The following is a 13,770-nucleotide window of genomic DNA, read 5'->3' as shown; positions in this document are numbered from 1 at the left end:
AACTTTTAAAAAGCGCACACACAAATTACTCAAAACACAACTGTCCTTCTTTCACTGACACTCACCACCGCCAAATGTTACCAGCGGTTCCTGAGATCCCGGCGGCACCACCTCCTCTTCCCCGAAGCTTCTAAAAAGTTACATTCACCACAAACCGAAATGGCTCAACCTCTCAAGCTCAAAGTGTACGGTTTACTGACAAAACTCTCCGACCGTGACACGTATTCACAAGCGGCAACCGAACTGGACTCAATAGCCTCCACGTTGGACACGGTTCTGCTCCCGACATTTCTCTCCTGCATTCTTTCTACGAATTCCTCCGATAAACCGGGAGTCAGAAAAGAATGCATCCATGTCATCGCCACTCTGTCGTCGTCCCACAATCTTTCGCCTTACGTCACCAAGATCGTCAACAATTTCACACGCAATTTCCGTGACAAGAATTCCTCCATCCAGGCCACGTGCATAAGCACAATTTCGTCTCTCTCGTCACGTGTCAGTGCGTCGGCATTCGTCACTATTTTGAAGTTGCTGTCCGACGCGCTTTTCACGGAGCAGGATATGAACGCGCAGGTCGGTGCGGCACTGTGCCTTGCGGCGGCTATCGATGCGGCGCCGGATCCAGAGGCGGGGAGGCTGGAGAGGATGTTGGCGAGATTGGAGAGGTTGGTGAAGAATGAAGGGTTCAAGGCCAAGGCGGCAGCTTTGGTGGTGGTTGGGAGTGTTATCGGATCTGGTGCGGCTGGCGGGGAGGGGCTGAAGGGGCTGGTGAGCTGTTTGCTTGGGTTTTTGAGTAGTGATGACTGGGCGGCGAGAAAAGCGGCAGCGGAGGCGCTGTGGAGGTTGGCGGCGGTGGAGAAGGATTCGGTGGCAGAGTTTAAGGCCAATTGCTTGAAAGTTTTTGAGAGTAGGAGATTTGATAAGGTTTGAATTTACTATCTTTTAGTTTTAGTGTTAATTATATAGTTGCTGTTGAAATTTTATGGTTTTTTAATTTTTAATTTTTTTATAAAGGTAAAGGCTGTTAGGGAGGTTATGAATCAGATGATAGAGGCATGGAAACAAGTTCCAGATATATCGGAGCAGGTGTCTCCGCCACTGCAATCGCATTGTTCATCTAAAGGTATTTTTTTACATTCATGATTGAGAAATCTTAGATCTTTTGAAGAATTGAATCATCTGTTTTAGATTTGTTGAGGGAACTAAAAGATCTGAATTTGCAATTTCTCGCCGAATTGTTATTTGGATTTGCTTTAAGATGATTTATGCTATGTTGCATGTTCTCTTTTTTTGATTGATCATTTGTCTGATTTTTTTTTTTTCGCTTTTATGTTGATGGGGATTAGAAAATTCAAGTGATGGAAGATATCCAGCCGGGTCCAAGAATTTCACCGCAGGTCTTGAGTTGAAGAGGAAATCGATTCCAGCTGGCAAGTCAACTCCACCTGATAGTTCATTTGCAACCACTACCAGGAAGAGAGGTCCCTTGAAGAAAACAAGTCCGGCAATCTTCCAAAAGCTGGAGCATAAAAAACCTTCCAACTGGAAAGTCGATATTTCTGTTCCGGGTTCTGCTTCTTTGACGGATGCTCATGAGGATGATGTCAAGGAGAGAGATGGGAACATCTCAGAAAGAAGGAACAATGAGAATGCTAGGCTTCCAAAGCCTGATACAAGACGTGGCCTTTTCAATAAGAGTTCTGATGACAAGGTGCAAAAATTTGGAGGGTTGAGGTCTGGATCTCGGGTGGCTCCATATCATGAGGAGAGCCATGAAGATACTGTTGTAGTAAGTAATAACTGCGAGAATCTACACACGAATCATAAAGACTGTGAAGATTTATCTTTGATCCGCAATCAACTTGTTCAGATTGAAAAACAGCAGTCCAGTCTGCTAGATCTCCTTCAGGTTAGTTTATAATGCCTGGAAATTTGACTTCATTCTTAGCTTGATATTTTACCGTCTAATACATCTGTTTACACCTATTTATCAAGTAATATGTGTTAGAGAGTTGTTCTTCGTTTCATTGAACCTTACCTTACATACGAAACCATGTTATGTTAGACAAACTTTGTCATCACTGGTGGCATCCTTAAATGACAATATCAGTGAATTACAATAAACCTGCCACTTAATTATCCACACTTGATCGGGTGTAAGCTTGACAGATGTAATATGGAGGACAAATAATTCTATGAAATTGAATTATTGTCCTTATAGTCTTTGATTGCTTCTAGATTTTATAATTCTTCATCATTGGACTTAAAGAATGATGATTAATTAGGTTCAAATGCTCTTTCAATAATTCAAAATAAGTGTACCATAGTTGGATTCTAAGTTACGATATTTGAAAACTTATACAATTTACTCTAGTTCCATACAATCTGAGCATGCATGTGTCAATACTTTTAAGATCTGAAATTGTATATGAGAGTTCTAGTATATATGTACTTCTGAATCAATTCTCAGTGCATTTTGATGAATGTTTCTTCTCACTTGTGGCTCATATTTCCTCCATACGTATAGAGATTCATTGGTAGCACACAAAATGGGATGAACTCTTTGGAGACACGTGTTCATGGCCTTGAGCTGGCACTGGATGAGATATCGTATGACTTGGCTGTATCAACTGGAAGGATGACCAAAACTGGCTCCCAGGGAATCACATGTTGTATGCTACCAGGTGCAGATTTTTTAAGCTCCAAATTCTGGAGGAAGACAGAAGGCCGAAGTTCAACCTCAAGATTTACTACTCCTGGTGGCACCTTATCGAGTGCCATGCGTCACAGAACTGATATTAATGGCAATTCTGAAATGCTTAAGTTGCAGAATCATGGGTTGAGGTATCAGGGTGGTGGATTCATTGTGAATCCACTAGCAGAAATTTGCGCCGACTCAAGGGGTGTATCAGAGGTGGCACATCAGTAACTAGTGGAATCTGTAGGTATTATAAAATAAAATAGATTTTGGCCCTTTGATTTTCATGCAGTCTCATGGTTTCCTTTTTTATTTGTTCTTTTTCTTTTTCATAATCTCGCTAAACTGCCAGGTAATAGGTACATGCATGACGCAATACAGCATAGTTCAGGGGTTCTCTTTTCCCCCTGTCCGTCCCCTTTGAAATGCATTGCCCTTAACAAAAGATTTGTATAGTTAGAACCCTCCACAAAACCTTCTTGAATATGGATTTGTCTAAGATATTTCATGTTAGGAGTATATACCTTCCCGATGTCTATCTTTGTCGGGCCATGCATTGACATGCCATCTTTGCAATTGATGATAAGCCCTGATAGGTGGGAGGACATCCGAAAGATGGTTTGATCTAAATAGGGATTTCCTGTGAGATAGTCCTCAAGCCTCAATAGTTGTTTTTTCTTTCTTTGTTTTTTTTTTTATTTTATCAAAGGGCTCCGCCAGCCTAGCAAAATAGTGTTATTACCTCAACCAAATATTTGGAGGTTTTCTATAATGCTTTTTTCACAAAAGGACCCATAACTTTTCCTAAATAAATTTCTGCTGTCCAGCTGGCTCAATAGTCAATTCACATGGATGCCGTTTTCCATGAAGTTTCTGCCATGGTCTTTTATAATGCCAAGTTGGGCGTATAGTATATTGTTTCCCTTTTCTATTCAAAGCTGAGATCAAATCCTGTGACTCCTGCTAACCATTTGATTTGTAATTTCCTAATTGTGTAGCAGGTGCAAAGCTGGGAGGTCATGAAGAAATCATTAGACGCGTGATAGTAGGTGAAGATGATTCTATGTCAGAGGCCCATTACTGGACATGGATACAGAATTTTCTTTTTCTTTTTTACTTAACCATGAAAGTAGTCCCCTCAGTCAGCACTCGGGGGACCAAGAAAAAAGCATATTTATTGAATAATTCTTGAATTAGATTAGCATTCTTTTTTTACTTATTTTGCAAGTATATTGAAAACGGAAAGAAGAGACTTCACTTTACACCAAATGTTTCCACCAGGCCGCCACCACCATATTAAAGTGTGAGATGTGTATAGATTAGGGCAGCCTTTATCTCCTCCCATTGATGGTTACCAAGTCATTTTCTTTTGTTGTTCTTGCTTTGGATATTACTTGATATGAATTGAAAGTGATGATCGTGATTAATGATAATATCTTTAAGCATACCCCTGTAGCTTACATAAAATAAAAGACCACCATGCAGAAGAATGCAGGCTGCATTGTCGATATGATGGCTCCTGTGACTCTAATACTGTCTATAATGAGGTCGAATTATTAAAAAATTTAATCTAGAATATTTATCCTAAAGCATTAAAACCCATCTAATTATATTAGATTTTTATAGAAGAAGAGAAAAGATTAATAAAATTCAGGAACTTCAAGAACCTATTTTCTTCAAATGAGTCAGAGTTGTGATCAAACCCCAAACCCCATATCTACACAGTCACTCACTCTTAATCTCAAAAATGGATATTCCTCAGTTTTATTGCAACATCCAGTAGCATTACATTCCCAACATGGGGCAATAGAATAGCAGATAAATACTCGAATGAAATCATTTAAAATTTAAAGTTAATACATTTTCAATAACTGAGAACTCTATGGTTTTAGAAACTGAATCTCATACCTGAGTGAAAGGAAAAATTGAAGATATGCTTAAAGTATACATTTTAATTTCATGAGGGAAAACATGTAACATCTTTCAACCTCGGATTGCAGCACAGACTCAAGGGGATTACTCACTGGAGTCCGGCTTCTCAGGTTTCTGTAGAAAAATGCTCAATCTCAGATCTCAATCAAATTAACTTGGCAGAAGCAACCAATGAAAATAACAAGCTATGACATTAAGTGATAGAACTTGTACACATTACTCTTTCAGCATATATTGAAAACAAAAATAAACATAAGGATATCAAAGAATAACAGCTTTCATCACTTCATAATCAGCACGTGTTCGGTTAAATCCAAATGCAGCATCATAATATACAAACAAAGAGAGGAGCACATGTTTTGTTCCAAAGTCTTGCAAGCTACCACACAAACATTTTAATACCTAAGAGTATAACTAATACTATTATTAGGTAGGGTGGTAAAACAAGAATGGAGGGGATGGTGTTATTCTGTAATCAAGCAAACTACCAAAAGCATTTCACTTCCTTGTAACACATATTAAAGACCCATGACCATTTCAATAGTTAATCTTCACTACATATAAGAATCAAAATGACAGAGAACTATTAAAATGTACAACCAAAATGCGTGGACGGTAGCAATAAATTAATTTAGACATACAATTCAAGGTAAACATGAAGACTCTTAATATAGCATCTAAAGCACTTCAATATTTTCCCAAAAACTATTTGTTCACAGTTCAGATTCCCAGTCTAGGTAGGTTTTCAAATTCTCTCTAAGGCCTTGGTTTAGGAACTCACGAGTAGTGGTATTTCATGCCAAGTTTCCAACAGCTAAACTTAAAACAAATAGCAGTTTCATAAATGCAATTGATGATATCCAATAGGCTACTGTAAAGGTTTTGACAAATATACAACTTTACTTGAAATGAAAATTCTATTTATCAATAAAAAAAAAAAAAAGCATGTATAGGCCAAAACCATTAAAATATCAACCATCCCAATGCTCTTTTACTCAGACCAGGATTGGCTACTCACGTTTTTGTTGTTTGTGAAGTTGTCAAAAACATCAAATAAACATAGAAAACTTCAGGGCTATAACTAGACCTTGAAATGATGCAAGATCACAACTAACATCTAGCTCTTGAGCACTGAAGTGTGCATCAAGGGTTTTACACATAAGAGTAGATAGTTATAAAAATCACTCAGATACCTTGCTCCATTCCCCAGCATTCACATATTATTAAACAAAATTCCAAATTCCAAGTCCTATAGTTTTTCACAGCCAAATTTGTGAAACCTTTCCCTACAAGAGACCTGTAAAGCCAAGACTATTCAGTACCAAGTAAATACCTCAATATTGCCACAGCAGGCCATGAACCGATTTAGATTTCTTCTAACTTCTAAAAGTAAGCTACATATCTGCTTTTTTTTTTTTTTTTTTCTTTTGTTTTCTATATTCTAATGACCCAGGAAGAAGATGCAAATAAAGAAGAAAAATACTAAAATTTATATTAAATAATCAACTTTAAGTCTCCACTACTCACCGTATAAACTTATATAGGCTAGAGTTTGCCTTACAAAATCTGACTAGGAAATTGATAATCGGAAAGTAAATAATAATCCTTATAATAAGTAAATAATAATTGGAAAATAAACTTATTAAAGACTAAAACAAAAAGGTGCTGTAACATATATAAACACAGAGCGAAGGAAGTTTGTGTAATACAGGTCTTAGCCGGCACAATCATGAACCAAACAAACGAAATCGAAAACTACAAATTTAAAACATCAAATTCGACAAGAAAATGGTAACAAAAAACAAGGCCACCCACTTCATATCAGATATAGCAATAAAAACCTAGGGCTTGATGAACATATATACAGTGAATTGCTTTCTGAAAGCGAGAAAGGGAATGGGTAGTTACCGATTGAGCGTTATGCCAAGCGAGGCCTCTGTAGACATTAACAGAGAAAGTAGCGGTGAGATAAATGGTGGCAACACCAAGACCAGCTGTGAACGCTTTGAATATCAAATCTCCTGCTTTGCTTGCCACTCCCATCTTCACTTGAACTTCTCACTCTCAACCGGCAACCAAAAACCAAAAGGGTTTTATAATTTTGGTTCCAGATCAAGATTGTATTTTTGTTCCCAGCACGTATTATACAAGGTAATCTATTTGTACAAACTCTTTGTACCTTTGTACAAACTTATATGGTACATCACAAAGCGCACCATGTATTATTTAACCCACCTAATTTAAACGTTACATTAATATTATACGGGCTCTTATATGTACACACATGATGTATCACGTAAGTTTATATAAACTCTCTTTTGTTTATACAAAAAATTTATACAAATATCCCGTTACATAAACATATATTTTGATGGGGTTTTGTTTCTCTCCAGGGAGCTTATATTTTGCACCAAGTTAGTTAATTAATTAATTTTTTTTTAATATGATTGGAGGTCTGAGGTCTGAGTCAGTTTACTTATACTTCAATTAATTTTTTGGGATCCTAATTAATCCTCCAGACTCTGAAACTACAGACTGGATAAGAGTTTTAATGGCTACCTCTATTAGGGACCGTGGAGAAACTCGAACTCAGAATCTCTTGAGTAATACACTCAAGAGTTCCTATCAAACAACTTGATCACCCAAAAATAGTTAATTTATTTATTTCTCAATTGGTTATACTTTCTGTATACAAAAATTATATTTTTTGATTCATTTCTTTCAGTCTTATGAAGCAAAAATATCAGAATTAAGGAGTTAATAATTTCCTCACGTCTCTTTTCTTTGCCTCAAATTTTAACACCAAGATCTTATATAAAAACACAATTACCCCTCTCAAGTTTATTGTATCATTGTATTAGAAATTAGTTTTTTTATATATAAAATACATTGAAAAAAGTAAACATTGTCTAATATATACCCTTACACAAAACTTATTTTCAATACAATTTCCTCAAACCAATTACAAATGATTTTGAAAACAGGTTGTAAACGCTATTCTGCTCATCTTTTGGTCGGCAAATTCAGTTATGAATTGAGTCATTTGCTAGTGCAAGCAACTGAAAATAACAAACTGGTAGCATTTGAGGATATGCAAGTTCTCAATTCATGTTATGGCATAAAATTCCAGGACCTAGCGACTTGATCTCAGAATCAAGAAATTGAGAGTTAAGCAGCAGTCATGGATTATCTGGATACTAGAACATACCAAGTAACAATTTTAATAATCGCTTTCATGGAAATGCCTCAAATAGTTTCATTTGACTACTTAAATATAATATAATGCACCATTAGAGAAGTACAACAATTATGATTTCTTGATGATAATATAATGTCTATATATTATAAAGTTGGGAACATAGCTCTCCCTTGTTGATAATCTGCAGCCTGCTCATCAGGATTGTTTCACAAAAAACCATCTTCTGAGCTACATTGAAGAGGGTCAGGGGTCAATTTTGTGCTCCATTCAGGCGAATACAGCACTTCTTCTCGGACAGAGATATAAGCTGCGAAAGAGAAATTTAGTGATTAATTCTAAACGATATGTAACATGATAAGAAAACATAATAATTGTCAAGCAACTTAGCCATATATAATATCATGATTAGGACAAAAAAAGGCGACCAGGTCATCAGAAGATGTTAATTCTATAGGCAAGGAACTTCAAATATAGTTTCAGTGGAATAATCAAAAGCCACATAGAATAGAAGTTTGTTTTCGGATGAGACAGTCCAAAGTCAATAGCAAACATGTACTTTTCTGCATGTTTTCCTGTTATTACTAATGGATATTGAAAAAGAAATGCTTCAAAAAGCAGAAGTTCTCTCTCATCATCCACCTGCTTCATGTGAGTCAAGCAAAACTGCGACACAACTTAAACCTGATGAGAACAATCCTCAATTACTAAAATACGACACCCGCCTTGACACACACAAAAAGAAAAGTGGATAGAAAAGGAATGCAAGATATAGAGATGAAGCATGAATACGCTGACAAGAAACGAAGCAACCATTCTCAAGGCTCAACAATGCACTTGCTTTTGACAGCTCAGACTTACCATTTTGATGTTTTTGCTGGTAATAAAATGGATAAATCAGCCTATTTTTCCAGAAATTTAAGAAATAAAGGGAAAATGGAAAGAGAGATTTTGGATCTACAAGAATATTACTTATCAGATATCGATCAGAACTTATGACTGTACTAATGGCACGTTATTGGAAGCCTCAAGCAAACATGTGAATTAAATAAATCTATGATCCATCATCAGCAATTCAGATGACATTCACAAATTGATTATTAAACAAAGGCATTAGTATATTCAGAAAAAAGAAAAAAAAAATACTAGCTAATATCCCAGTTGAGCCACAGTTCATCACAGCCCCAGAACTGTTAAAGATATTATCATTTCTAGATGAGTACTCACATGAAAAAATACTCCAAATACATGCATACAAACACAATGCAGAAACATGAATAAACATATAGCCAACCTGACGAGCAACTTGCGCTAGTCGTCGACTATCTCGAGATGATTCAGTTGGCTTCTGTGACTCCAAAGAACCATTTTGCTTCTCCCCCATCTTTGTCTTCACAATGCTTTCTTCAGCAGAAGAATTCCCATCATAACCACTCAAAGACTCCTTCTTCCGCTTCCTTTGGAATGTGTACTTGAGAAATTTAGCATTTAAAGGTTGAGTAGGAATCCTTTCAGTTAAATTAGACACTTTAAGATCTGTATTTACTGAAGACATATTAACAGCTTGAACATCTGTACTGCAAGCGGGAACCTCAGAACTCTCTACAGATCCACATTCCTGTCTTGCCAACTCTAATGTATCTATCAACAAGTCATCACTGTTTGCTAGGGTTTGAACAGTACAAGCATTGCGAAACTCTAAATCACTTTCAATAACTTCTGCACATCCTGACTGAAGAATCGTCTTAGTATTATCTGACAGTAATTGCAGGGTCGACAGAGATTCCAAATCCTTCTCAGCTTTAGATTCAAATATCTTAGAATCCTCAAGTTGGACACCTTTACCAACTGCAGCAGGGAAACTCCTGGGGCAGGAAAGATCATTTTCTTGTGTTGTTTCTACGATCTCATCTGGAAAATTCCAAAAGAAACCTTTTCTTTTCTTATATCTAGCAGCTCTCTTTCTCTTCCAGCAAAAGGACTTCAAAGCATGAACTGAAATGCAGTTGCTATTTCCCTCCATCATTTTGAATTCATCTGGATCATTCTCTACTCCATACATTTTATCAGGCCCAGTGTCAAGGTTTTTGCACACATCTTCATCTTCTACAATAGAGGTTCCATTTTTTACATCATCTACTTGCCCAGGAAGAGACAAATTTCCATCTAAGAGGTTCCTTTCAAATGCATGAATTCTCTGAGTGCACCCATTCCTGTAAAGCTTAGGCTCTTTTCTTCTCATAACTATAGAGGCAAAGTCAGAGTTGCAAAAAAAACAATTATCTTTATGAGAACCGTTTTCACCATAACATTGGTTCCCCTCAAATGTCATCTTCAAAGGTGAATTCCTCACATCAGAAGTCACAACCAATTCAGATATTGCATCAGGTAGAGAAGACACCACAGTCTCAGAAGTATTGAGTCTGTTGTCTAGTGATGCTGTCATCATAGTAGCAACATCACCATAGGAATTTTGTTCATCCAAAAGCCGCATTTGATTATTTGTTGCCCTCTCCAATTCATCTTGTGCTTCTCTCAACTCTGTTCTAAGCTCTTTTACTATATCTTCTGCTTCACCAAGTTGTGCTTCAAGTTCGTCTATCTTTCTTTGTTGACACAAGGCTGCTACCTGTGCTTCATTAACCTATAATTAATGCACCATTAGTTTAATTCTATTAGCTGTCTTACACAAGCTGAAAACATAAGCAAGAGTTCAAAATAGAGAGCGCAAAATGGGCTGAAACTATCAAACGGAAGATTGGCCTCCAATGACCTCACTATGTTGCTTAATTCAACCCAACTCAATAAGCCTCTTTCCCCGTTCTTCCTGCTATCTCAAGAATCAGTAATCCATTTTACCACTTTAGACCATGTGGCAACACAAAATATTCTCTGAAAACATATAAATGGGACAATAGATAATATAACAATGTCAAAGCACATAACAAAGTAATTGTAGCCGAACATAGAGAAATTTGCAATAAGCCATGCACCCACTTTTTGTTTTCTGTCAATTCAGTCTTGAGTCAAGGTTGAGACTGCAGAAATGCTCTTTCAAGCAAGCAACTTAAAAATATGTAGTTGAGATAATATATTAGGCAATAAGAATGAAACAAGATAGAACCATAGGAGAAAAGAAAAAAGAAGGAACCAAACTGCCTCTGTTCTTCAGTTTCTAAAAGTAATCAGACAAGAAAGACATATAAATATCGCTCTAATATTAGAATGAATAACAGTGCTATCTAGACAACTTTTATAATACGGCTTATCCCCAATCCCACCTGAATTCCTTCCAAATACAAGCACACGCAGGGTGAAGACCAAAATATAAGAAATAAGAGAATAACTATTTGATGAACACAACGAAACTCTAACAGGATAATTTTTGGTGAATGAAGATAGAAAATTTACACAATGATATGATTTTAAGATGATTAAAACTCCTGTAATAACAGAATTGGAATATCATTTTAACATTCTCTCCAGGAAAATTCCAGCAATAGGACAATGAAAAGGGTATAAGACATTATACATGCCATCACCATTATTAAAATACAATATAAACCAATAGAATCCATCATTAACTGACAAAAAGAATAGAAAAACCATGCTCCAATATAAGACTGCCTATGGAAACAATCATTAACGGAAAAGTGAAAACCTCAATGTCACACATTGTATCCGATTCACCGCATGCCTGGGATTTATTTTTTTGCAAAAAATGGAAAGAAAAAGAAACCATATACAATGAAATACTCTCTACAATGTAAAGCAAAAACAACACAACAGATTATCAATCATAAGAGACACACCAGCAAGACAAGCCAAATTAAAAAAATAAGATAACACAGCAACACCCCAATAAAATGAATCAATTAAACGAATTAAATTAGAAGTTCCATCACCAAACAACAATTAACACCAAACCCACATAACAACACGCAACCACCAAACAGATGGAACCCTTCATCAACTCCCACGAACACCAAAACAGCAAAACAAGATTAATACAATCCCATTGGAGACAAAAAAAAAAAAAAAAAAAAAAAACCAGAATACCTTAGTATCCAACATTTGCTTAAGCCTAAGCAGCATACGCAACGAGTCTTCTTTGGCCGAAAACAGCTCCCTCTGATACCTCATCGCTTTCCTCTCCGACACCATTATCCTCGCCCCCGCCTCTTTCGCCGTGTTTAAAATTATATCCGCATACGCCTTCTTCAAGGCCATCAGTTTATGCTACCACAAAACCAACACACACCAAATATTATAGTCAAAATCAGACAAAACCCTAAAAAAAAAACACTCTTTAAAACACATAACTTAACTACACACACAAATCAGGATCAACCCTGAACCCCAAACCCCACCAAAGAAAAAGAAAACCGCAAAATATCAAACTGATGCGCTAGTAGTCAGTGAGATGTTCACAAAAGGGTTTAAAAGAAAAAATTTACCTCAGAATCGGACATTATCTAAGGTCAGTGAAATGCATAACACAGTGATGTTTTGCCGTTTCGCTTTCAACCAAAGCTTAGACAACAGAAACAAGGGAGATGGTTTTGTTTTATTTTCGCTTTCCCTTAGCAGCTGTCTGTTACGACTGAAAATTCAGTCCATTTTACCAAAATACCCTCGTTAGTTCATCAAACTCAAGACTCCCCGTGAGAAGACAAACCGTTAACTCCGTTCGGTTTTATGGCGCGAGGCAAAAGGCGGGGGCTCGCGTAGTGGAGTGAAGCTGATGCGTACACTGGAATTTATGACACGTGGCAAAAAGATATTGTGATTTTGGGAAGAGGTGCATTGAGAAAAGTGAAGTGTGACAGTTGGGCAGTGGTGATTGCGGCCTAGGGGTGGGTAGCGAACAGAAGATTAGGCCGTTTATGTGAAAAAGGTGGTTGGGTTTTGAGAATCTTAACAAGAGTTGTTTAGGTTTTTTGAGTTGTCAACCTCGTCACTGTTTTAACAGAATGCGCTCTCAAATGTCATAACAGCTAACTATAAATTATCAAAAAAGAAAAAGATTAATTTTCTATTAATTAATTAATCTTTGGATTTTGTTGAGGGTTTATTAGATATGTAAATTATGGGGAATTAATTTTCAAGATTATATCCCCTAATTGATTTCAAAATATATTGTAATCATAAAATAAAATAAAATAAAAATGGCAAATCCCTCAATAGTGACCCAAATTATAATATAGTATTTATATAATATATAACAATATTTTTTTTAATCACCGAGGTGTCTGACAATTTATGTGTATTTCAACTAATTCTTCAGGACTCTGGAAGAAACAGTTAAATAAGAGTCCAGTACCCATCTCTATTAGTGTTTAAGAAGACTTGAATTCAAAAATTTATAAAACTTCTTTTTACTCGCATACCATTGTGCCATCACCCAGTGGTGATTTAAGAATATATTATTGATAGTTTGGGATTATAATATTTAGATACTTAATATTAAAAGAATAATAATAATAAATAATGAAGAGTCAAATTCTTCATACACAACTATTACTTAAACTATTTATCCAAAAAAAACTATTACTCAAACTAATTCCTAATTCTTATTAAATGGCACTTATGTGTTTTCACAAATATTAAAGATAAAAGGTTATAAGTTACGTTTCTTTCAATAATATTATATTTACAGATGATATTTAATTTAATAATATGTTGTTATTTAAAATATAATGAGATAAATGACTTAACTTATCAAATCAATTATCATATTAGTTGGATATAATATAAGATTTCAATTTTAAATTTATATACACATAATTTATTTTGCTTATAAATATCATTATTCTTTGAGATATATTACTTGTTGATTTCAAAATATAGTAAAATAAAAGGGTGCCATTGGTTTTAACTTGAAATAAATCAAGTCAATTATTGAAGGATTTTATATTTATGTTACTTTATATATAAACAAAAA

At 35.7% G+C, this 13,770-nt stretch overlaps 2 protein-coding genes and 1 long non-coding RNA gene across 6 annotated transcripts; 1 reads left to right on the top strand and 2 right to left on the bottom strand.

Moving 5' to 3' along the window:
- LOC116108819 (TORTIFOLIA1-like protein 3) lies at positions 1-4,133 on the top strand. 4 transcript variants are annotated; one of them, XM_031395050.1, is made up of 5 exons: positions 1-924; positions 1,015-1,123; positions 1,347-1,909; positions 2,528-2,941; positions 3,700-4,133. In XM_031395050.1, exons 1-4 carry the CDS (start codon positions 160-162, stop codon positions 2,927-2,929), a joined length of 1,839 nt encoding a protein of 612 aa, XP_031250910.1. In that variant the 5' UTR covers positions 1-159; the 3' UTR covers positions 2,930-2,941; positions 3,700-4,133. The 4 variants fall into 4 exon arrangements, with proteins under 4 accessions (XP_031250910.1, XP_031250907.1, XP_031250908.1 ...); XM_031395047.1 differs by having other exon boundaries at positions 3,697-4,133; XM_031395048.1 differs by having other exon boundaries at positions 2,528-2,945.
- Positions 4,134-4,433: 300 nt separating this feature from the next.
- LOC116108838 lies at positions 4,434-6,741 on the bottom strand. Its single transcript, XR_004124686.1, has 2 exons — positions 6,539-6,741; positions 4,434-4,744 (listed from the first exon to the last, which is right to left on the bottom strand). It is a non-coding gene; the product is annotated as an uncharacterized LOC116108838 (long non-coding RNA).
- A 1,121-nt stretch (positions 6,742-7,862) lies between these two features.
- LOC116108848 lies at positions 7,863-12,463 on the bottom strand. Its single transcript, XM_031395081.1, has 4 exons — positions 12,284-12,463; positions 11,886-12,065; positions 9,121-10,470; positions 7,863-8,136 (listed from the first exon to the last, which is right to left on the bottom strand). Exons 1-4 carry the CDS (start codon positions 12,296-12,298, stop codon positions 8,080-8,082), a joined length of 1,602 nt encoding a protein of 533 aa, XP_031250941.1. The 5' UTR covers positions 12,299-12,463; the 3' UTR covers positions 7,863-8,079.
- Between the last annotated feature and the right edge of the window lie 1,307 nt (positions 12,464-13,770).

The sequence above is a fragment of the Pistacia vera genome, unplaced genomic scaffold (assembly GCF_008641045.1).
Source record: "Pistacia vera cultivar Batoury unplaced genomic scaffold, PisVer_v2 Contig57, whole genome shotgun sequence".
Taxonomy (NCBI): Eukaryota; Viridiplantae; Streptophyta; class Magnoliopsida; order Sapindales; family Anacardiaceae; genus Pistacia; species Pistacia vera.
Note: the sequence above shows the minus strand (reverse complement) of the source record. Positions and strands in the feature narration are given on the sequence as shown.

Bases quoted from the DNA above. Each gene is read 5' to 3' on its own strand.
- LOC116108819 (XM_031395050.1), top strand. From the start codon at position 160: ATGGCTCAACCTCTCAAGCTCAAAGTGTACGGTTTACTGACAAAACTC. The intron at 925-1,014 runs GTTTGAATTTAC...TTTTTTATAAAG, and splicing joins AGAGTAGGAGATTTGATAAG to GTAAAGGCTGTTAGGGAGGT. The intron at 1,124-1,346 runs GTATTTTTTTAC...GATGGGGATTAG, and splicing joins ATCGCATTGTTCATCTAAAG to AAAATTCAAGTGATGGAAGA.
- LOC116108848 (XM_031395081.1), bottom strand. The intron at 10,471-11,885 runs GTATTCTGGTTT...CATTAATTATAG, and splicing joins AGCAAATGTTGGATACTAAG to GTTAATGAAGCACAGGTAGC. The intron at 8,137-9,120 runs GTTGGCTATATG...TCTCTTTCGCAG, and splicing joins TAGCGCAAGTTGCTCGTCAG to CTTATATCTCTGTCCGAGAA.